Here is a 22,677-nt window from a genome sequence, read left to right on the forward strand (position 1 = left end):
CTACTTCTCTAATACTTGACATATAAAAGGCCAGTAGACCCGATCAAACATCATCTCAGCCTCTATGGCTAAAATGATCACAAAGCATTTTCCCTTTGGGCCTTAGCCGTCAAAACCTCTTATAATATTATCATTTAGAGCACACGTCCAGATAGTGATTTTGTTCCCTATACTTCAAATCAAGAATGTTGTCGTTTTAAGTCTATCTTGTTCTTGGAGTAATTTTAAAATGGTAATACAGTCTATGATATTTAATAGTCTTAATTATTGCAACATTGGGCTGCCAAAATATTCTCTTCAAGCACTTCAAATAGCATTGAACTCAGCTGTGCGAATGTTAATGAGACTTTCACGTTCACAGCATATTTCTCCTTGTTTGAAGTGCCTGAAGAGGCTGCCAGTACAATGGAGGATATTGTATAAATTGCTGCTAATGGTTCATCAGGCTATGTATCTGGATACAGCTATTTATTTGAAAACTGCATTACAGTGGTACACACCGTCCCGACCACTGCGATCTGAATGCCAGCAATTGCTTGTGGTTCCTACATTTCAACGTTTACATTTGGAGCCCACAAAGCTGGGAACATTTTCCATCCATGGTCAAATTTAATGGAACAATTTACCATTACGACTCAACTGTGGAACCAATGGTCCTACATTCCGGAATCAGCTCAGAGACGTCCTCTTGTTAAGGCTTTTTTCTGTTCTGATTGACTACTGTACCTGCAATATGTTTGATTTTTTTTTCTTTGTTGACTGTTTTTATGGATGTTTTATTGTAATCCGCTCTGGATAAGGGCAGATTAGAAAAATAATACATCTAAATCTAATCAGCTGCCTGCCTAGCAAAAAGCCCAACTGATCTGGATGGATTAAATGTAGCATCCCGTGGAACAGCCTATTTGCTAGGACTCTAGTTAAAATCCTTGTGTTAGTACCCTGCAAGATCCACATTGGTCTCTCATCCTTGCTTGTAGATGAGGGTAACCCTGCTAACCTTAAAGTATGGAAGTACTGATGTGGTTGCTAAGGAGTTAGAAACCCTCACTAAAATAGAGGAGAGTTTGTGGTTGAATGTTTTATAGAATTTAACAGAAAACCTATGAAGTTTAGTGATTCCCCTGCTTTCATATCCTTAATGGCCCTTCCACTTCTAAACTAGTAATAAGGTGGTCCAAAAAACTTTTGTATCCTCCTCTAATACTTGTAGATAGATTTTTTTGTAGATATTATTCACTAGTCCCTTTTTCAATCTCCTGCTCAAAGGTATAGAGATCTTCATGGAAGCTTAAGAATCTCTAATACCCTACTTTCCATGATGATCTTATGGAAATTCGTGGGGTGGAGATGAGATTTTATTTTGAGTCATCTGCTGTTTTGTTTTAATTTATGTGCTAAATGTTGACTAGCTTTATTACTAAATTCAAAGTAACACTGTTTCATTAAGTCTACTTTATAAGACAGTTCCCCTTCCTCATGGGCAGCCAGGGCACACATTACTACCTCAAGTGGCTTGCTCACCTCCCTAGCTCTTGGCACCCTCCCATGTTTCTTCACTAATTCACTCAAAAATCCAGCAAGTGTTTTTCCTCCTTCTGTCTGATCTTTATGTATTTATTTATTTAAGAGAGTTAAAGGAAAATTATTGCCTCCACCTCCCTGAAGATACTGTCAATTTGCCATGAATAAAAATGAAAATAATGCTTACAACTTGCACTTTTATTACATGGATTTACTTTTCTATATAGTCTCCACCATTCACCATGTATTTCTACTAAATGATGGACAAGTTTTTGAAAGCTGTCATAAAAGAACTATGCATCATGTCTCTTAGCCAGTTGCTCACAGTCCTTTCTACCTTTTCATTTGAGTTGAATAGATGCCTCTGAAGATATTCCTTCAATTTTGGAAAAGAAATGGAAATTGCATGGTGCTAACTCTGGGCTGTATGGAGGTAAGCCTGAGACCACTCTTTGAAACTGCCTCTGTGGTATTGTATGCTGTACGAGGCCTAATGATGTCCTGTTGCAACAAAATTTCCTTCTTGCGCTTCTGAACTCTTCTCAATCGCTTTGAGTGATCTTCAAATTATCCTTTACAAGTTTGTTAACCTCTCTCATGCAAAACCCAACCTTTACTGTCAAGGGTCATCCACTTTTTGATCACACAAATCAGTTCTTCCTGGTCCATAATTTTTACATTTTTATGGCCCAGTAATACACATTAATACAAATGGAAGCATGCAGTGAGAATTTGTTTGTGTGATTTAAGCAGCGTGCCATGATAGAATCTTTGACTGTTGAAGGAATCTCCCCAGTTGAAATTTGCTACTGCATTTAGGTTGTTTACAGTTATTGCTATAAACAACCTAAATGCAGTAGCAAATTTCAACTGGGGAGATTCCTTCAACAGTCAAAGATTCTATCATGGCACGTTGCTTAAATCACGCCAACAAATTATCACTGCATGCTTCCATTTGATAAGCAATAGCAAAATAGCCTCTTCAACGCAGACATTTCTCGCCAGCTGAGGTGAAGGAAAAGATTTCAAAGAACAAGTGAACACATGTAGTGAATCAGTGCTGCCATCTGTTGATGAATTATTGAGGTGGAGGCATTACATAACAACATACATAGTAAGTACTTTTCTTTTGGATATACATGTTGCTAGGAATATAAATTTTCCTCTCAAGATCACTTGTAACCATTCCCATAGCACCTGAGGGTCCATTTCTCTAGTATCATTCAATTAAAATACTTAACTCAGGTATTACTGTTTTCTAATGGATTCATCTTCCAAAAGTCCATCAAAAAGAGCCTTCAGTAACGTGTTCCTGATGGCTCAGTACCCCATCTAAAAGCAGCCTAAACCAAAGTAAGGTCTGCCCGTATTAAATTTTCCAATATCTATACATTTTGCAGAGAATTAGCTTGTGTCCACTGCAGGCACAGTAGGTCAATTCGTAAGTATGACAAGTAGATTAGAGAACAGAAAGTATAGTTCTGTTATACGTTTCACCCTTGACACCACCCATCTACTAAATGTAGGGAGTCCATGTTTCTCAATTTCCTCTGGTCCCCTTTCCACCCACATTGTCAAAAAGAGATCAAGTGTGACGCCCCATCCCAGCTAAAATCCTGAAAGTCTAAAATCTTCTGATGTGCCAAGTCATAAAACAAGCCTTGTTGGAGAATATAAATTCACAAGTGTGAACTTCTGACTCTGAAGAGACAAGTTCACCAATATAAATTTCCCTTCCCTGTCCCTTTCCTCTACCAGTGCATTTGCAATGTATACACAACTTAGTAGAACAATCCTTAATGCACATGCCGTTCGTGGCTCTTTAGTAAATGTGTCTGTAAAAGACACCGGTGAGACTTCATTTGGAATACTGTGTACAATTCTGGACACCACACATTCAAAAAGATATAAGCAGAATGGAGTTTATCCAAAGAGTATCAACTAAAATAGTCAGTGGTCTCTGTCATAAAGCGTATGGGAACAGACTTAAAAATCTGTATATGTTGGAAGAAAAGTGGGAAAGGGGAGATATGATGGAAACGGGATATGACAAATTTAAATACCAACATGGCATAAATGCACAGGAGACAAGTCTCTTTCAAATGAAAGGAAGCTCTGGAATGAGGGAGCACAGGATGAAGATGAAACAGGATAGTCTCAGAAGTAACCCGAGGAAATACTTCACAGAAAGGGTGGTGAATTTGTGTAACAGCCTCCCGGTGGAGGTTGTGCAGACAAAAACTGTACCTGAATTCAAGAAAGCTTGGGATAGGTGGTACACAGGATGTTTAATGGGAGTGAAAGGGAGAGTAAATGGCATGGATGGACATACTAGATAGGCTTTATGGTCTTTATCGGCCTTCATTTTTTATGTTGAGAGAGAGAGAGAGGGAGAGAGAATGCCTCATCTCCTTAAGTAATCCTCACCTCTTCAACACGCTAACCCCCATACATATAATCACTACTAAAAGATCACTCTACTGTCCTTTTTCCCCACCTCCCTACAACATCAAACACCCCCCCACAAAGCTGCCCCTCCCTTTCCTCCCCCCTTACACACCCCCACCACCATGAATCCCCTTCCTTTCTGCTCCTCATGCTCCCCATACAACTACCTTCATGTGGGCTACAATATACTCTATTAGCTTTCTAAATCTGTCAGATCAAGAACCCTCAACTGCCATAGCTTCAATGTGTTGATTCTGGATTGGTCTGGCAGGACTCAAGGAAAGGAAATTAATTAATAAGTCCAATTTTCCCCCTTTCTTATGTTAAATGCTCTCAGGTTTCAACCTCAGCTGAGATGTTTGCAACTAGTAAAGGGCCACCAAAACAGACATTGTGTTATGAAAATCAGGTGCTCAACATTCAGAGTTTCTATTTCTAAGTACAAAGTTTGTTCTTTTAAACATTAATCAGGTTGAAACCTAGGAGTATTTAACTTTTTTTTTTTTTTAAAGATAAAGATGTAATCTTGCACCCGACATAGCTGGTAACTCAGGCAAAACATAGCCATGTTGAGCACAGATGTTTGAATTCCTGGGAGCTTTTAGTTAACAAATAAAGACTTTTTCTCACAAGATCTGCCTCTATCTCCCATAAGCACTTCCAGCCAGCCTCTGAATTTTAGTCCACAGCGTTCTAACACTTTAAAGGACCATTAACTCTTGCAGAAGATGAAACTGCACAACCCTTTCACTCTAAACGGGAGCACCCAAGAAGCATGATCGAAACATTGTGGCCTTGTATTGAACTAGCCCTGACCAGGCAACATGGATGACCTAACCAAAAGAGCTCCTAACATCATTTACGCCCATCATGCAAGACTCACCCGTAGTCCTGTCCAGGAGCAGTTAGGTTCCGTGTAGGGAGATTCAAGACCTCTCTTCTCTGCATTCTGTTACCTGCAGGAAGGTCACCACAGCCCTATCCAGGGGATGCTGGACCCAATATGGGAGGACTCAATCTGAAGCCACTATTTAAAGCTGCCTGGAACGAAAGAGACTAAAGACTGCTTAAAACAGAAAGGAGGGTCACATGACGCTGTGAGCAGCTCCGGGTGTTTGGAGGCTGCTCTAGGATCCCCAATAAATCATTTTCATCAGTACCCTGGGACCATCTATTTAACACCACCTGGAAACTAACAGCTTCTGGCACATTATGGACAAGTATGTAGCCCGATGCAAATGTGGTGTACTTAATACAATGCCCATGTCGACTTATATATATAGGACATAGTAGCAGACCAGTGCGTTTACGACTAAATGAACATAAGTCAAGAATTACTACTATCTACATGGAGGCACCATTAGTCTCACACTGGATGGAGGAACAACATACTGTGAGAGACATTAGATGGCAGATATTAGATTAAGTAAAAGAGGGGAGGGAGGGCAGTAACTATGAGTGTAGACGCAATTATAAAGAACAAAACTGGATATTTTTGTTGCACACAGTCAACCCTAGAGATCTGAATGCGAAGATTGAATGAGTGTCTTTACTATGACAGCATCTGAGCAGGACTCTGTAATTGGGGGACTGAATCAGCTGATGATTTAAGTAACTCACAAAAAATGTGTGTGGGGGGGGGGGGGGGGGAATCCAAGATGGCGGACGCTGCTCGTTGACGCTCATCGAGGCTCTGCAGACTCTTATTCCTATTTTCCTGAAACTATTTTCAAATTATTAACTATGCCCCACACAAAAAGGAAAGGGTTGGTTAGGGGCTTACCGACTGCGCCCAGAGCCTCCCAAGTAGTTCAGCGGACCCTTGATGGATTTGCGACGAGTACTCCACGGAATAGAGAGGTGAGGAGCCCTGCTGTGGAAGCGGTCGGAGGAGCGGCGGCTCCCCTAGGGCTAGAGACGACGCTTTCCTCACCCGAATTGAACCCGCCTCCATGCCCAGCAGAACTCCGTAGGGAGGCGGAACCTTCGGAGACGTCCGGAGTTGACGCCGAGGAGGGTATCGCGGTTGGAACCACCCCCGGAAAAGCTGCTGAAGGTTTTCATCAAGAGCTAGGAGCCCGCGTGGAGGTTTCCCTGGAGGGCATTTGGGCAATGCTACAGAATCTTCAAAGGACAACTTCGAAAGCTGCCTTGGACACGGCTCTATTAGTGACTAAGGTAGATTCTTTGTATGATTCTTTTGAAAAATTCAAATTAGATTCTGAGAAGCAAAAGGCTTTGTTTCAACAAGAATTCACCTCACTAAAGAATACAACTGAAAGTCTGATTAAGGATAAAATTATCCTACATAAAAAGTTAGATCAAATTGAAAATTTCAACAGACGCCTCAACTTGAGGGTATTAAATTTTCCAATAATGACAGAGTTGGGCCCAATGGAACTATTTAAAAAATATCTAAGTGAAGTTCTCCACTACTCCTCTGATTGTATTCCTCCGATTAATAAAATATATTATCTCCCAATTCCACGGAAAAATGAGGAGCAACGGAGAACAAAGGTTCAACAGGATTTACAACCTTCAGGATTACAAAACTTGACAGCATTTCTTGAGAAATCGTTGACTGAGATCCAATCTCGTGCTACTTTATTGGTATCTTTTATTTTTGAGCCTGATGTAAATTCAATTATGAAATTATTCTTTAAGAACTCTCAAAAATTATTTTATGGTGCTCGAGTATGGATCTATCCGGATGTTATAAAATCTACCCAAGAAAAGAGGTGGAAGTTTTTGCTATTGAGAGATGATGTTAAAAAGCTAGGAGCCAGCTTTTTGCTGGCTTATCCTTGTAAATGTCTTATAAAATATCAGGATATTAAGTATACCTTTTTTGAGCCGAAACAATTGAGAAGTTTTGTTGAATTAAAGAAGCTTGCTAAATGACTTTCCAGGACAAAGGTTCAATATAGTGTTAAATATACCTGTGGTTAGGTCTAGGCCTTAATTCCTATAAAATTTGATTGTGTTAAATTTCTCCTCAATTTTTCTGATTCCCCCCCCCCCCCTATAGTTGTGGTCTAAGAAAGGGAGAATTGTTTTCCTTGTTTTCTTTTCCTATAATTATTCAATTGATCTTATATGACTTATCTCTCTGTATTACCTAAAGCAAGGATATCTTGTATATTATTGTTTGAAATTATAAATAAATAAATAAATAAAAAAAAAAAGGGGGGGGGGGGTTCTATACCATAAGAATTATTAGTATAAATTATAAATATATTAACTTTGGCACTATGAAGGAATTAACAGCTTACCTTGGTTTTTAGGGGGCATGTCCTTGAAACAATTTCCTGCGACATATGTGCCACTTTGGTCTGCTGACCCTGAACCGACAAAGTTTAAGTACATGTTTGAAATGTTAAGTAATACACTTCATTGAGAGCAAGTCAATATTTTGAATCGCTAAAAACTTAATGAAAAAACTAATCATTCATAAAGACGACAATCTGAGTGCCTAATTCTTGAAGCTAAATTTTTCAGCTTTGAGTTGTATTGCTGTGGTCTTGTAAAGACTTATAATACATTGCATTTGTGGAAGAGCAGTTTAGACTTTTCTATGTTATGATATCATCACTAGGGTTGGGAATAATCGGTTGCCATAGCTGAAGAAATTTATCTAAGTAAATCATGGCATACCCATCAGAGGAATTTTGAGAGAATTCAGAGGAACAAGTACGGCAGGGCATGCAAACACCTGCTTTATTAGATGACGATGAGGAGTCCGCCACACAGAACTCTTGGTCGAAACTTATAAACATCCAGGAACAGCTAACTCGGGAGAACTCCACAATAGCACCTTAGTCCAGTATTTAAAGAAATCGATAATACCAAGGGGGTCGAGAATTACAAAAGAAGCGAATCATATCGTTCTATATCTCTAATGAATGTTGATATTGTCTCGGTTACTGGCAGATTGCCTAGCCACTCATCCTCCTAAGATTGTCTTCTACAGACAAATCCAATCTGTTCTGGGCAGACAATCTGTCCTTAATGTCCACAAAGCCTTATTGGCCATGTGCCCTAGCATATCCACACAAACCTTAGCAGTTTTAGCGAGCTTAGATGCTGAAAAGGCCTTTGACAAGGTCCACTGGCCCTATCTGTTTCAGGTCTTAAATTATATGGGGTTGGATGGCTGGTATTTGCAGGCCCTGAAGACTCTATATATTAATCCCACTGCTAAGATCTTAGTGAATGGTACCCCCACTGCCTCTTTTCCCATCTGTCGGGGTACTAGGCAGGGTTGCCCCCGTCCCCTCTCCTCTTTTTGCTCCACTTGAAACCATTATCGCGTACCATTTGGAGAAATGCAGACCTTCATGGGTTGTACTTGGTTCTGCCACTGTCAAGGTCCTGGCATTTGCGGATGTTGTTTTGTTGGTATTAACACAGCCTCAGTACTCTGTACAATCCTTACTACATGCTGTGAAAGAAATCAGTTACTATTCAGGTTTTGTTCTTAACAAACAAGAGTCTGTGTTGATGCCCTTGTAATTATCAATCAAGCGGAACTGGGTGGTCCCCTTTCCCTTTCATTGTGAGGAAACCAGTATCAAATACTTACGAAAGACTGCCTAGAGACTTGACCGAACTATGTTCTCTTAATATGTTCTCCACGGCTCAAAGGCTTCATATGTGTGAAAAACATATCCTGTATCGCTAATGGGAAAAGTTGCTTTGTACAATATGTTTGTCCTACCACAGTGGCTCTACATTTTTCAGATGCTGCTACTGCGATTCTCCCCAGTCACTCAAACCCTTGGCAAAGTTGGTAAATAGCTTTCTATTGCAGTGAAAAAAAAAATCTCATTTGTCTTATACCAAAGTTGCTCTTCCCAAATCCAAGGGTGGACTTGAGTCTATTAAATATTCAATTGTTTGCACTTGCCTATTCGATGCGCCATATCAACAACTGGTTCCGTACTACATCTCAATTTCCTTTCACAGAGGTTGAAAAGATTCTTTTTCCCCTGATCACTAATTCTGTCATGCATGTCTCACTAGTGGGCTTGAATGGACATCTTCCAGCTGCCTTGATCTCTAAGGCACCTCATACATTACTCAACATTCCTGCAGTGACTACTCCATTTCTCCCTCTTTGGGGAAATGGTCATTTTTCCCCTGGATCCACTTCTACTTCCTTTCAGCTTTGGGCACCTAGGGGGGATTGTCTACTTATTCCATGTACTTAATGAAGAAAGTGCTCTGACCACACTTGATACCCTATGAACTGAATTTGACTTACCAAAAGATTATTTTGCCTACTTACAAATTCACCGCTAATACGTTCCTTACCTCGAGGAGCACTGGGATTGAATATACAAAAATGCTCTAGTGGAAGCTCTTAAACTTGGACTCCCATCATGCAGTACCCTTGCAATTTCATCATGCCTATTTAAAAACCCATATTGAACCATGGACTATAACAAACTAGTAGCCCAATGGGCAGTGGACTTGGGCATTCCCCTGGCAGGACTTCGGTTGGAGCTTCCGGTGTGGATCTAGAATATAAGAAAGTGTTTTAGAAATTATGTATTGCTCCAAATAGAGCCCATAGATTGGGAATTTCCAGTTCATCTTTTTGATCAAAATGCTCTTCAAGGGAAGCTTCACTGGGACATTTGTTCTGGCACTGCCCAAAAATACACAGATTTTGGAACCTAATGCACTTGTTTGGATAATCCACTTCTTTTGTTCACACGTTTCCACATTTCATCTGTGGCCCCAAAAGGCTATAAAGAATTTTTACAAAGAGCTGTTCTTATGGGTAAAAAAAGACAATATTGAACTACTGGTTGTCCGAGGAGCCTCCAACACTACCACATGGGCGTTCTTATATATCTTTATTCATGATGAGCCAGTTGGTGGAATCACTAGACACTAAAAAAAAGTCTTTCGATCCACCTGGGCACTTTTTGGACCTCATTACCACATGTGGCTCATATCCGCCTGCTTAAAATCTAACTTTTGCAGGTTAGCAGAGGCAACTCCATTATGTGTTTCAACTTATCCTTTGGAGGAGAGGGGAGGAAATGAATGAGGGGGCATGGGAAGTTTTTGAAAAATAGACTAGTCATTTGCATATTTCTATATGTGCATGGTATATCTGTTTCTACTAATTTGACTGATAAATATAAAAGAAAGACAATCTCACAGTGGTATTGGGGGGGCGGGGTAATGTAAAAAACACCTGTTTTTCTGGGGACTGTTGATTTTTGGGTTCTTTGTATTGCCTACATTTCTGATATCAGTCCTTCTTATTAATAAAAAGGATTTAAACATAAAATAGAGAGGTGTGGTAGCCGTGTTAGTCCACTCTTAAAGGTTATCAATAGAAATCAAACAAAATAAAACATGGAAAAGAAAATAAGATGATACCCCATGCATACCCCCACCCTGACAGAGGGGGAGGGTGGGGGTATGCATGGGGACATCAAAGTACACTCACGGAGGAAATATCTGGATTCATAGAGGGAATTCTGAAACCTCTCGTACACAAAACTAACAGACAGGACTTAATAAGGATCTGGGTTTTCTAGCCCATTATAAACCATAAAGTTGTATTTCTCTGTTTATCACCCTTCTCTCACCTTCCCACACCATCCTGTTAGAATATCAATGAAATGCTTTGATGTCCCCATGCATACCCCCACCCTCCCACTCTGTCAGACTGTTAAAGTAATGCTTTGATGTTTTTCTTATATATACTATCTGCTACCACATTTGCTTATTTCCGATCTGACGAAGAAGGGCAACCTTCGAAAGTTAATCAAGAAATGTATTGAGTTATGTCCAATAAAAAAGATATCATCTTATTTTCTTTTCCATGTTTTATTTTGATTTCTACTGATAACATAAAATAGAAAATCCAGGTGTCTCCGAGTACTGTGCTTCCCTTTAATTATGGTTTTGCATAAGGAAAACCTGTCTAGGTGATTTACCTATTTCTCTCTTCACTGTGAAGATAATATAAAGCCCTTGGTTTTGATCACTTACATAGTAACATATTAAGTGATGGCAGATAAAGACCTGAATGGTCCATCCAGTCTACCCAATAGTCACAATTCATTATCAATTCAAGATTTAAATCAACAATGAATTCTTGATCATGGTCTTTCTTTGCCGTTTCTGGGACATAGACCATAGAAGTCCTCCTGGCTTTGTCCATATATTCCAACTACTGTAGTTCTCGTCAAAGCCCACTACAGCCTATCCAAATCCGTCTTGTCATTTATGGAACAAAGACCATAAAAGTCTGCCTGGCACTGTACTCATGTTCCAAACCACTGGAGTTTCCATTAAAGCTCTCTCCAGCCCATCCTAAACCAGATCGCCATATGCAGGACTCAGACCGTACAAGCCAGCCCAGCACCAGCCTGTTTTTAAATCTATGCTGAAAGTTCACCTTTTCACTACTGCCTTTGGCTCCTAACCGCTACTCATTTGCCCTCCTCCTCCCCTGTTCCTCTTTACCCTGTATTTCCCTTGCTCGTAATGTCTTGCCTGTTTTATCTAGATTGTAAGCTCTTTGAGCAGGGACTGTCTCTCTATGTCAGGTGTTCAGCGCTGCGTGCGTCTGGTAGCGCTATATAAATGCTATTAGTAGTAGTTGATGCAGCCAGAGTTGCCATCTAAGCACCACTTGACATGCAAACACATATGCAATTCTTTAAATTTTGTTTTTTTATATCATTCATTTTCTAATTAGAGATCCTAAGTCTACCACCCTGCAACCTCAATTCATGTCCTCTAGTTTTACCACTTTCCCTTCTCTGGAACATATTTGTTTCTATATTAATACATTTCAAGTATTTAAACGTCTGTATCATATCTCCCCTGCCCCTCCTCTATGATATATTCAGGTCTTCCAGTCTCTTCTCATATGTCCTTTGGTGCAAGCCTCATAACATTCTTGTCGCCTTCCTCTGGATCACTTTAAATCTTCTTACATCTTTAGCAAGATACAGCCTCCAAAACTGAACATAATAATCCAGGTGGGGCCTCATCGACTTATGCAGGGGCATCAACACCTCCTTTCTTCTGCTGGTAACACCTCTCTCTCTATTCAGCCTAGCATCCTTCTGGCTACAGCCACCACCTTGTCACACTGTTTCGTCACCTTCAGATCCTCACATACTATTACCCCAAGATCCGTCTCCCTGTCTGTGCATATCAGCATCTCATGACCTAGCACTTATGTCTTCCTTGGATTTCTACTCCTTAAGTGCATCACTTTGAACTACTAAGCACTGAATTTTAGTTGCCAAACATAAGACCATTCTTCTAACTTCTACAGATCCTTTTTCATGTTTTCCACTCCCTCCGGAGTGTCCACTCTGTTAATCTTGGTATCAGCCACAAAAAGGCAGACCTTACTTTCTAAACCTTCGGCAATATCGCTTACAAATATACTGAACAGAATCAGCCCCAGTATCGATCCTTAGGGCACTCCACTACTCTCCTTTCCTTCCTCCAAGTGAATTAAATTAACCACCACCCTCTGGCGTCTGTCTGTCAACCAGTTCCTAATCCAGTTCAGCACTGGAGGCCTAACTTTAACCTGTCAAATTTATTCAAGAGCCTTCTATGAGGAACCATGTAAAAGGCTTTGCTGAAATCTAAGTAGATTTAAGGCTTGAATCACGTATCACAGACTAAGGATATGCCAAGATCCCATCTCCAGTTGTCAGATGTATCAGGAAGCACATCTAACAACTTGGGGGGGGGGGGGGGGGGGGGGGGAGGCCCATGACCACCCAGGAGTATAGGATCCCCCTACAGATTTATCTCTCTCCTGGCCCATCTGAAAAGTACCCACAGATCAAGCCTTAGAAAATAAGGATTCCCCGAAATAATCTCCCCACTGAGGCACTGTCTCCTCTTGTCACGTTTTCAAAGCTGGAACTGGGTTTGTGAGCCCTTTGTCCACTGCCGAGGAGCGGCAGCGGCAGGCAAAACCACCCCACACCAGTGACAAGACAGAGCTTTAATGAAAAGTTAGGCCTCACCTGCACCTGGCCACTTTTCACCAAGAACTGAGCTCCAGGATTCAGGTGGCCGGCAGGACTCACTGGACAGGGCAGGACTGGATAACAGCTAGGCAGCACAGGGACAGCAAGGCAGGGAAAGGATAGGCTAAAGGGCAGGACTGAAAGCTGCGAGCAGCCACTGAAACAAGGAACAAACACAGATAAACCGAGAACTAGACAAAGACATACAAACAAGACCCAAGACTGGGAAACAAGCAATACAGTAAACAAGCAATACCCTAAACTAAAGATAGACTAACTAGAACAGGCAAGACTTCAGGCAAGAACTAGAGCAAGGAAACAAACTCAGGCTGAAGTGCAAAAGCACCAACATACCAGGGCCTTAGACGCAATGCAAAGGCAAAGCAGAAAGGTTTCAAAATGGCTAATAAGCCCAGCAGCAGCTGAGACTCAGCTGCAACAGTCACCAGGCAACTAAGGGTGCTGTGCAGGTTCAAACAAAACAAGCAGGTTTGGCAGTCTGGAAGATCCGGACCGGACTGCGCTGAAATCTGGAACGGGTGACAGCACACAGACAATCTAATGCAGCCAGCACACAGAGACAGAGACAGAACTAACTCACAAAGAACAGACAGAAGCCAGCTCAGAAGCTGACCACAGGAAATAAAGGGGAGTCTGAGAGAGGTCACGGCCACAGACATGACATCTTCGTCCTGCCCAAGTCAGTGGACTGCTGTAGAATCACAAACAATGCCAAAGTCAGCCTGTGGTTCTTTCCATTCAGGAGACCTATTAGGGCTAGGAAGGGCTCAAAGCGGATCCTGAAGGTAAGAGAAAGCAGGTCATTCAGGAATTTTGTTTTAAATTATTCTCAAGCTCCAGCAATTTTTCATGCATCACAAACCTAATCTGGTCTGAAAGGCACTTTGGGAAACTGCCTGTACAGAAAAGCAGAGAGCTGGTTTTGCAGTTCTTCCCACTATAGCTTCCCTAGCTGGGAGAGTGTGGGGAAGAAAGAGGTGCTCTAACATGCAAGTAACATTACTGCTGAAATATTAACTCAGAAGGCGTTTGACAAAGTGCCGCACGAAAGACTCCTGAAGAAATTGCAGAGTCATGGAATCGGAGGTAGGGTATTATTATGGATTAAGAACTGGTTGAAAGATAGGAAGCAGAGAGTAGGATTGCGTGGCCAGTATTCTCAGTGGAGGAGGGTAGTTAGTGGGGTCCCGCAGGGGTCTGTGCTGGGTCCGTTGCTTTTTAATGTATTTATAAATGACCTAGAGATGGGAATAACTAGTGAGGTAATTAAATTCGCCGATGACACAAAATTATTCAGGGTCGTCAAGTCGCAGGAGGAATGTGAACGATTACAGGAGGACCTTGCGAGACTGGGAGAATGGGCGTGCAAGTGGCAGATGAAGTTCAATGTTGACAAGTGCAAAGTGATGCATGTGGGTAAGAGGAACCCGAATTATAGCTACGTCTTGCAAGGTTCCGCGTTAGGAGTTACGGATCAAGAAAGGGATCTGGGTGTCGTCGTCAATGATACGCTGAAACCTTCTGCTCAGTGTGCTGCTGCGGCTAGGAAAGCGAATAGAATGTTGGGTGTTATTAGGAAGGGTATGGAGTCCAGGTGTGCGGATGTTATAATGCCGTTGTATCGCTCCATGGTGCGACCGCACCTGGAGTATTGTGTTCAGTACTGGTCTCCGTATCTCAAAAAAGATATAGTAGAATTGGAAAAGGTACAGCGAAGGGCGACGAAAATGATAGTGGGGATGGGACGACTTTCCTACGAAGAGAGGCTGAGAAGGCTAGGGCTTTTCAGCTTGGAGAAGAGACGGCTGAGGGGAGATATGATAGAAGTGTATAAAATAATGAGTGGAATGGATCGGGTGGATGTGAAGCGACTGTTCACGCTATCCAAAAATACTAGGACTAGAGGGCATGAGTTGAAGCTACAGTGTGGTAAATTTAAAACGAATCGGAGAAAATTTTTCTTCACCCAACGTGTAATTAGACTCTGGAATTCGTTGCCGGAGAACGTGGTACGGGCGGTTAGCTTGACGGAGTTTAAAAAGGGGTTAGATAGATTCCTAAAGGACAAGTCCATAGACCGCTATTAAATGGACTTGGAAAAATTCCGCATTTTTAGGTATAACTTGTCTGGAATGTTTTTACGTTTGGGGAGCGTGCCAGGTGCCCTTGACCTGGATTGGCCACTGTCGGTGACAGGATGCTGGGCTAGATGGACCTTTCGTCTTTCCCAGTATGGCACTACTTATGTACTTATGTACTTATGAGTACTGGAGCCGCGCAGGCTCTGTCATACCTAAGATTAGAAATATAGCCTTCATGAACTTCCCCATTTTTCTATCAGAGGGAAAAAGTAGGAAATAAATGGCATGGTGTATATGTATTTCTTGGCACAAAGTGACTACAAAAAGGGCTGATGATTCCATCAAAACAGGAGAGCTGACCAGGTCTTACCCCATTCATACTGCATGGGCCATAGCTCAAACAGAGGAACATCTCCAGCTTTGATTTCAGCTAGGTGCTAAATCTCCACAGATCAAACCTGTCCATTTGGCGCCTGCTTGCCTCCTCCCAAGTCAGGCAAAATCATCAGCTGACATGCTGAACTGCCATAAATTACCTCCTTTTATCTCCAGACAGACATATTGGAGGCAGGTGGATAGAAAGAGGGGGAATGTGATCACTTCAAATCCTCTGCCCAAGTCACAGTCTGACACCAAAGTTGCCAATTCTGCGGTAAAACTACTGAATTGGGTAGTTTCCTGCTTCCCCCTGCAGGATCTTTTGAAAGCTTGTGGGTTGCGGGTATTTGGGCGCTTTTTAATCCCCGCGGCAGACTCTGTCAGCTCACCCTCCATTGGTCCTAATTGGACCAATAGAGTGCATACGGGAAGCGGGAGATCCGGCCCAAAATGCCAGCACGCAGAACAAGGTGGACTCATTGGACTGGTGGTGGCCTGAGCTGGCCTCATGGCACCTGGCCAGCCTGGCATGAGACGGACTGTGGAGACAGGGCCAGCCATAAGTAGCTGCTAGCAGGAGTGGAGGAGTGGCCTAGTGGTTAGGGTGGTGGACTTTGGTCCTGGGGAACTGAGGAACTGAGTTTGATTCCCACTTCAGGCACAGGCAGCTCCTTGTGACTCTGGGCAAGTCACTTAACCCTCCATTGCCCCATGTAAGCCGCATTGAGCCTGCCATGAGTGGGAAAGCGCGGGGTACAAATGTAACAAAAAAAAAAAAAAAGCCAGAGAGAGCACGGACTGACCGAGGGAGCCACCAGACTCGCAACAGAGAGAGAGGAGGGGGGCTGGGCTGGAAGGGACAGGTGAGCTGTAAAAGGAAAAAAAAAAAAAAAAAACCTTGCTAGCCCAGGGAGGAGGCCAGGGAGAGCCTGCAATGAATGCTGGCTCCCTCGGACGGTCCAAACTGGAGGAAGGAGACTGCTGCCGCTGCCAGTTAACTTAAGAACAGAAGACAACTTGAGACGGGCAGCGTTCAGGTTACTCTCCCTTTCCTGCGCGCACAGCCCCCCATTCACCCAGCTGCTCTATCCATGTTGTTCTTTATTGTTGGTAGCATTTTTATTTGATCCTGGCAACTTTCACAGAATAGTAATTGGTTCTAGATTGTAAATCAATGTGTCATTTGGAGGGGCTGGTTATAGGGACTCCCTGTATTTGTGCAAAGATGTTTTCACCTAGTAAAGAGTCACCAAAATGGACATCTTGTTATGAGAATCATGTGCTCAAAATTCAGAGATTCTATCTGTTTACTTATTTATGACATTTATATCCCACATTAAACATGATTTAGGTTGAAACCTGGGAGCATGTAAAATCTTTTTTTCCCCTGTGCCTAGATCAAAAGAGAAAGATGGTTTGTAGGAACTTGCTCCTTTTGTTTTGTGGAATGCAGTGGTATATTATAAAAATGCACTTCCAATATTGTTTATTACTACTATTTATAAGAGAGAGAGATTGAATACAGATGCGGCCTGGGAATAATGATGGCTAAGAGAAAGCAGCAGTAGAAGAGATGGGAGTTGAATGCAATTTGTTTTCCAAATGGTGATGCATAGCTTGATGGGATGTTCTTGTTTTAAGACCAGAGTAAATAATTTCTTAGCTTCTTAGTTCTCATTTAAATTCAAGGAAGAACAAATCTGGTGGAGGGGAAATAAGTCAGCATGAGTTCAGCAAACAAAACCTAGCCTTAAAACTATTACATGTCTGCTGCTGGTGTGGGGGAAGGATGTCTCCTGGGGGTAGCAAAAAGGTGTCTAAGGGAGATATACATGGAGGGTGGAAGGGAAAAGGAGAACTACAGCAGTCTCAGCCCATAAAAAAAAAATGCTTGCCTTGCTGTTGCTGCTGGGTAGTGGATGGATGATTTACAATGCTGATTATGCTGATGCTACTGATGGTGCCGATTATGATTATGCTGCTGATGCCAATTATGATCACAATATTAATATTCATATCAACCTTATTAATATTGGGCTATTTTGGGCTACTTTTGGGCTAGAAAAATATCTGCCACCACTGACTGACAAAGCACTACAACAGATTAGGAGGTAGGCTGGGAAAAGGCTGCACAGAAGGTTTATGCTTTGTTTTTTCTTCCGGCACTCAGAGAATGAACTTCTGGCTCCCTCCAAAGAATAGGGGAGGACGACAGTGGGAATCCAAACCCCCAAAGGATAGGACAGGTGAGGGGGAGGCAAGTAGGCAGAGTGAGCCTGGGCTCTGTAAACCAGTCTGCCAATTCTGGCCCTCTGTTCCCAAGGGGGGGGGGGGGGGGAGGGAAATTAGCCCCAAAGGGCTTTTGCCTGCTGCATTCTCCAGAGTTTGTGCTCTATCTAGACCCATAGCCATCAAGGAGCAGCCTGTTCAGCCTACACATAGTTGCTGCACCAGGCCTCATGTCTTCACCATCTACTAAAGCTAGAGAAATACTAAGGAGCTGAAGGCAGCACCAGCCCCCTACAAAGGGAAGTGAAGTCAGCTCTGAGCTGTTTTTCTGTAGCTCCAATCGGCTCATCTGTATTGGTCTGGCATGGACAATAAGGAATGAGACATTTGGTAAAAGAAATCTCCAAGGTGGAAAAATGGCAAAATGGTGACAGTTATATTTGTACATGTGGATAACACTGGTGGTGCCATATGTGATTTGTTTGGCCCAAAATATTGGTTGAGAGTAGCTGTGAAATTAAATGACTAATTACCAGAAGAGTAGAATAGATAATAGTGTCCAAGCTTTTTGTAACAGACTGATAACCCTGACAGTACAGAACCTTTACACTATTAAAACAATGACATCTGAAAGGTTGGAAAAACTGCATGTTTTGTATGACCACCACTCAGCTACTTGATAAATCATTTTCATACATTCATGTTCTAAGTTGCTTGTTATAGAGGAGTTTCCAATTGAGTATTAAATAATCAGCAAATTGAATATATGCAGTAATTTGCACAATATATTTGCAAAAGCAAACTTTAAAATGTAATAAACTGTATAATTTTTTTGCTTCCAGGTTTAGGTTCAGATGTAAAGAAGCACACAGAGTAGTTCTGACATTCAGACATTGTACTAACAACTAAGTAAAACCCCACCTCAGTAAGGTTTACTGGCTGAGCAAATATGCGAGCAGGATCTTTTTCCTGCAGTTGGTCCAAGATGGATCGCAAGAGTACAGTGAAAGGAGTCAGCTGAAGTTCCATGGCAACTTGTTCAAGTTTAACCTAAATAAAGACAGAAAAACTCAAAATCAGCTTATTGAACAGAGCATTTTAAACTTATACAGCAATTTTTTTTTTAAAAAGTAGTGAGAACAGCTTGTTGTTTGCAACACATTTTAGGCAACAGAATCTACCATCCTTTTTTCATTTTTGCACATCATGTCCTTCCTATAGTACTTTAAAAACTCCTCCTGGAGGTATATCTAGCCAGTTGGGATTTCTGGATTACCACAATGAATATGTATGAGATGGAGATCCATGATATGCAATTTTAACATATGCATAAACCCCTGCTTATTTATTCTGCTAATTCTGAATACCCAACTGGCTAGGAGTTCCCTTAGGAAAGGATAGCAAAGTTACTCACCTGTAGCAGGTGTTCTCCAAGGACAGCAGGCCCAAGTATTCTCATGTGGGTGATGTCATCTGATGGAGCCCAGGGTGGACTCTAATTATCAAATTGCAGAAATTTCTAGCAGTGTCCCACCGTGCATGAGTTGGTGCCTTTTAGTCTGATGAGCGAGCTCGGGTCCTTTAGTCAGTGGAAAAAGGTAGTATTCTCACATGTGGGAATACCTAATGCCAGGCTCAGTAAAAACCTGAAACGTCGAGGTCTGTACTCAATGAACCTGAAACAATTTGTGTACTAGTTGTGGAGGTGCAGACTGGAACAGAACAAAACTGGGCCTAGAGGGGTGGAGTTGGATTCTAGACACCGAACAAATTCTGCATGACTGCCTGAGCAAACCAGCTGTCACATCCTGTATTCTGCTCAAGGCTGTAGTGAGATGTGAATGTGTGGGCCAGCTTTGCAAATCTCATCTATGGAGGCTGATCTCAAGTGGGCTACCAACATAGCCACGGTTCTGAATTAAGAGCCTTGACATGACCCTCAAGGGTCAGCCCAGCCTGGTCACAAGTCAAGGAAATGCAATCTGCAAGCCAATTTTAAACTACTACTAACAAACATTTCTAAAGCGCTACTAGGGTTACGCAGCGCTGTACAATTCAAACATAGGACAGTCCCTGCTCAAAGAGCTTAAACTGTACATTTGCCTATGGCTACTCTCATCCTGTTTGGGTCAAAAGAAACAAAAAACTAGGTGGACTGTCTTTAGTCCATTCTAGAAAGAAGACTAAGGCTCACTTGCAGTCCAAGGTATATAGTACACTCACACCAGGATGGCCATATGATATGGAAAAAATGTTAGCAGAACAGGATGTGTGCACAGAACTGGAAATTTAGTATTAAGTGGATCAGTTTACTAGGACCTGAAGCTCATTGGCCCTGCGAGCTGAAGTGACCACCACCAGAAACACAACTTTCCAGGCCAAATACTTCAAATGACAGGAATCAAGTGTCTCAAAAGGCACTTTCATCAGCTAGGTGAGAACATTGAGATTCCATGACACCATCAGAGATTTGACATGGGGCTTTGTCAAAAGCAACTCTCTTATGAAGTGAATAACTAAAGGCTATACAGAGATGGGCTTACCTCCCACACAGTGATGGTAAGAACTAATTGCACAGAGATGAATCCTTACGGAGTAGGTTTGCAAACCAGACTCAGAGAGGTGCAGGAGGTATTCAAGCAGTTTTTGTGTAGGGCAAGTGGGGGGATCTAAGGTCTCACCATCACACCAGACAGCAAACCTCTTCCACTTAAAAAAAAAGAGTAACACTTGCTAGTGGAGTCTTTTCTGGAAGCCAGCAAAACAAAGGAGACACCCTCCGGTAAACCCAAGGCCTCAAATTCTACGCTCACAACATCCAAGCTCTGAGGGCCAGGATTGGAGGTTGGGATGCAGAAGAGATCCCTCATTCTGAGTGATGAGGGTCGGAAAACAATCCAATCTCCATGGATCTTCGGAGGTAAGGCATGATTAGGATCGTAGTTTCAGCAAAGTCTTCTCTATTAGAAGTAATGGAGGATACACATACAGGAGACACTCCCTCCAGTGCAGGAGAAAGGTATCTGAAACTAGTCTGCTGTGTGATCTGAAGCAGAACTTGGGAACTTTGTTGTTGAGATGAGTGGCAAAGAAATTCTTGTTTTTTTTTTTGGGGGGGGGGGGGAGGTGCCCCACTCTTGGAAGATCTTTCCGACTACGCCCATATTGAGAGACTAATTATGCGGTTGCAAAACCCTGCTTAGTCTGCCCCCCCAGGCAGTCTTTTCCTGGAAGGTATGTGGCTTAGAGGTCCATCCCCCGTGAAGGAAGGCTCACTGCCACCAGACACAAGGGGTAGGGATCCTGTACCACCCTGCTTGATCACATAAAACACTGCAACCTGGTTGTCCATTCGGATGACAATTTGGTTGTGCAGCCGATCTCTAAAAGTCGTTAGATCGTTCTAAATGGCCCACAGCTCAAGGATATTGATATGAAGAGCTGTTTCCTGAACAGATCAAGCCCCTAGTGTGTGAAGCCTATCTACATGAGCACCCCAGCCCAGTCGTTAGCACCTTTTGAAGAGGCGGGATATGGAAAGCGAATGCTACATACCTGTAGAAGGTATTCTCCGAGGACAGCAGGCTGATTGTTCTCACTGATGGGTGACGTCCACGGCAGCCCCTCCAATCGGAATCTTCACTAGCAAAAGCCTTTGCTAGCCCTCGCGCGCCGATGCGCATGCACGGCCGTCTTCCCGCCCGAAACCGGCTTGAGCCGGCCAGTCTCATATAAAGTAAGACAAAGAGAAGGGAAGACACAACTCCAAAGGGGAGGCGGGCGGGTTTGTGAGAACAATCAGCCTGCTGTCCTCAGAGAATACCTTCTACAGGTATGTAGCATTCGCTTTCTCCGAGGACAAGCAGGCTGCTTGTTCTCACTGATGGGGTATCCCTAGCCCCCAGGCTCACTCAAAACAACAACCAAGGTCAATTGGGCCTCGGAACGGCGAGGATATAACTGAGATTGACCTAAAAAATTTACCAACTAACTGAGAGTGCAGCCTGGAACAGAACAAACAGGGCCCTCGGGGGGTGGAGTTGGATCCTAAAGCCCAAACAGGTTCTGAAGAACTGACTGCCCGAACCGACTGTCGCGTCGGGTATCCTGCTGCAGGCAGTAATGAGATGTGAATGTGTGGACAGATGACCACGTTGCAGCTTTGCAAATTTCTTCAATAGAGGCCGACTTCAAGTGGGCTACCGACGCTGCCATGGCTCTAACATTATGAGCCGTGACATGACCCTCAAGAGCCAGCCCAGCCTGGGCGTAAGTGAAGGAAATGCAATCTGCTAGCCAATTGGATATGGTGCGTTTCCCCACAGCCACTCCCCTCCTATTGGGATCAAAAGAAACAAACAATTCGGCGGACTGTCTGTTGGGCTGTGTCCGCTCCAGGTAGAAGGCCAATGCTCTCTTGCAGTCCAATGTGTGCAGCTGACGTTCAGCAGGGCAGGAATGAGGACGTGGAAAGAATGTTGGCAAGACAATTGACTGGTTCAGATGGAACTCCGACACAACCTTTGGCAAGAACTTAGGGTGAGTGCGGAGGACTACTCTGTTATGATGAAATTTGGTGTAAGGGGCCTGGGCTACCAGGGCCTGAAGCTCACTGACTCTACGAGCTGAAGTAACTGCCACCAAGAAAATGACCTTCCAGGTCAAGTACTTCAGATGGCAGGAATTCAGTGGCTCAAAAGGAGGTTTCATCAGCTGGGTGAGAACGACATTGAGATCCCATGACACTGTAGGAGGCTTGACAGGGGGCTTTGACAAAAGCAAACCTCTCATGAAGCGAACAACTAAAGGCTGTCCTGAGATCGGCTTACCTTCCACACGGTAATGGTAGGCACTGATTGCACTAAGGTGAACCCTTACGGAGTTGGTCTTAAGACCAGACTCAGACAAGTGCAGAAGGTATTCAAGCAGGGTCTGTGTAGGACAAGAGCGAGGATCTAGGGCCTTGC

At 42.9% G+C, this 22,677-nt stretch overlaps 1 protein-coding gene across 1 annotated transcript in view; it reads right to left on the reverse strand.

Annotated features, from left to right (window-relative positions):
- The window catches only part of BRD1 (bromodomain containing 1), a 306,498-nt gene that overhangs the window by 223,384 nt on the left and 60,437 nt on the right, over nucleotides 1-22,677 (reverse strand). The window contains 1 exon segment of the mRNA XM_030215730.1: nucleotides 18,632-18,760. Within this exon segment, the coding sequence (XP_030071590.1) occupies nucleotides 18,632-18,760 (129 nt within the window).

Source organism: Microcaecilia unicolor, chromosome 10 (genome assembly GCF_901765095.1).
Source record: "Microcaecilia unicolor chromosome 10, aMicUni1.1, whole genome shotgun sequence".
Lineage (NCBI taxonomy): Eukaryota > Metazoa > Chordata > Amphibia > Gymnophiona > Siphonopidae > Microcaecilia > Microcaecilia unicolor.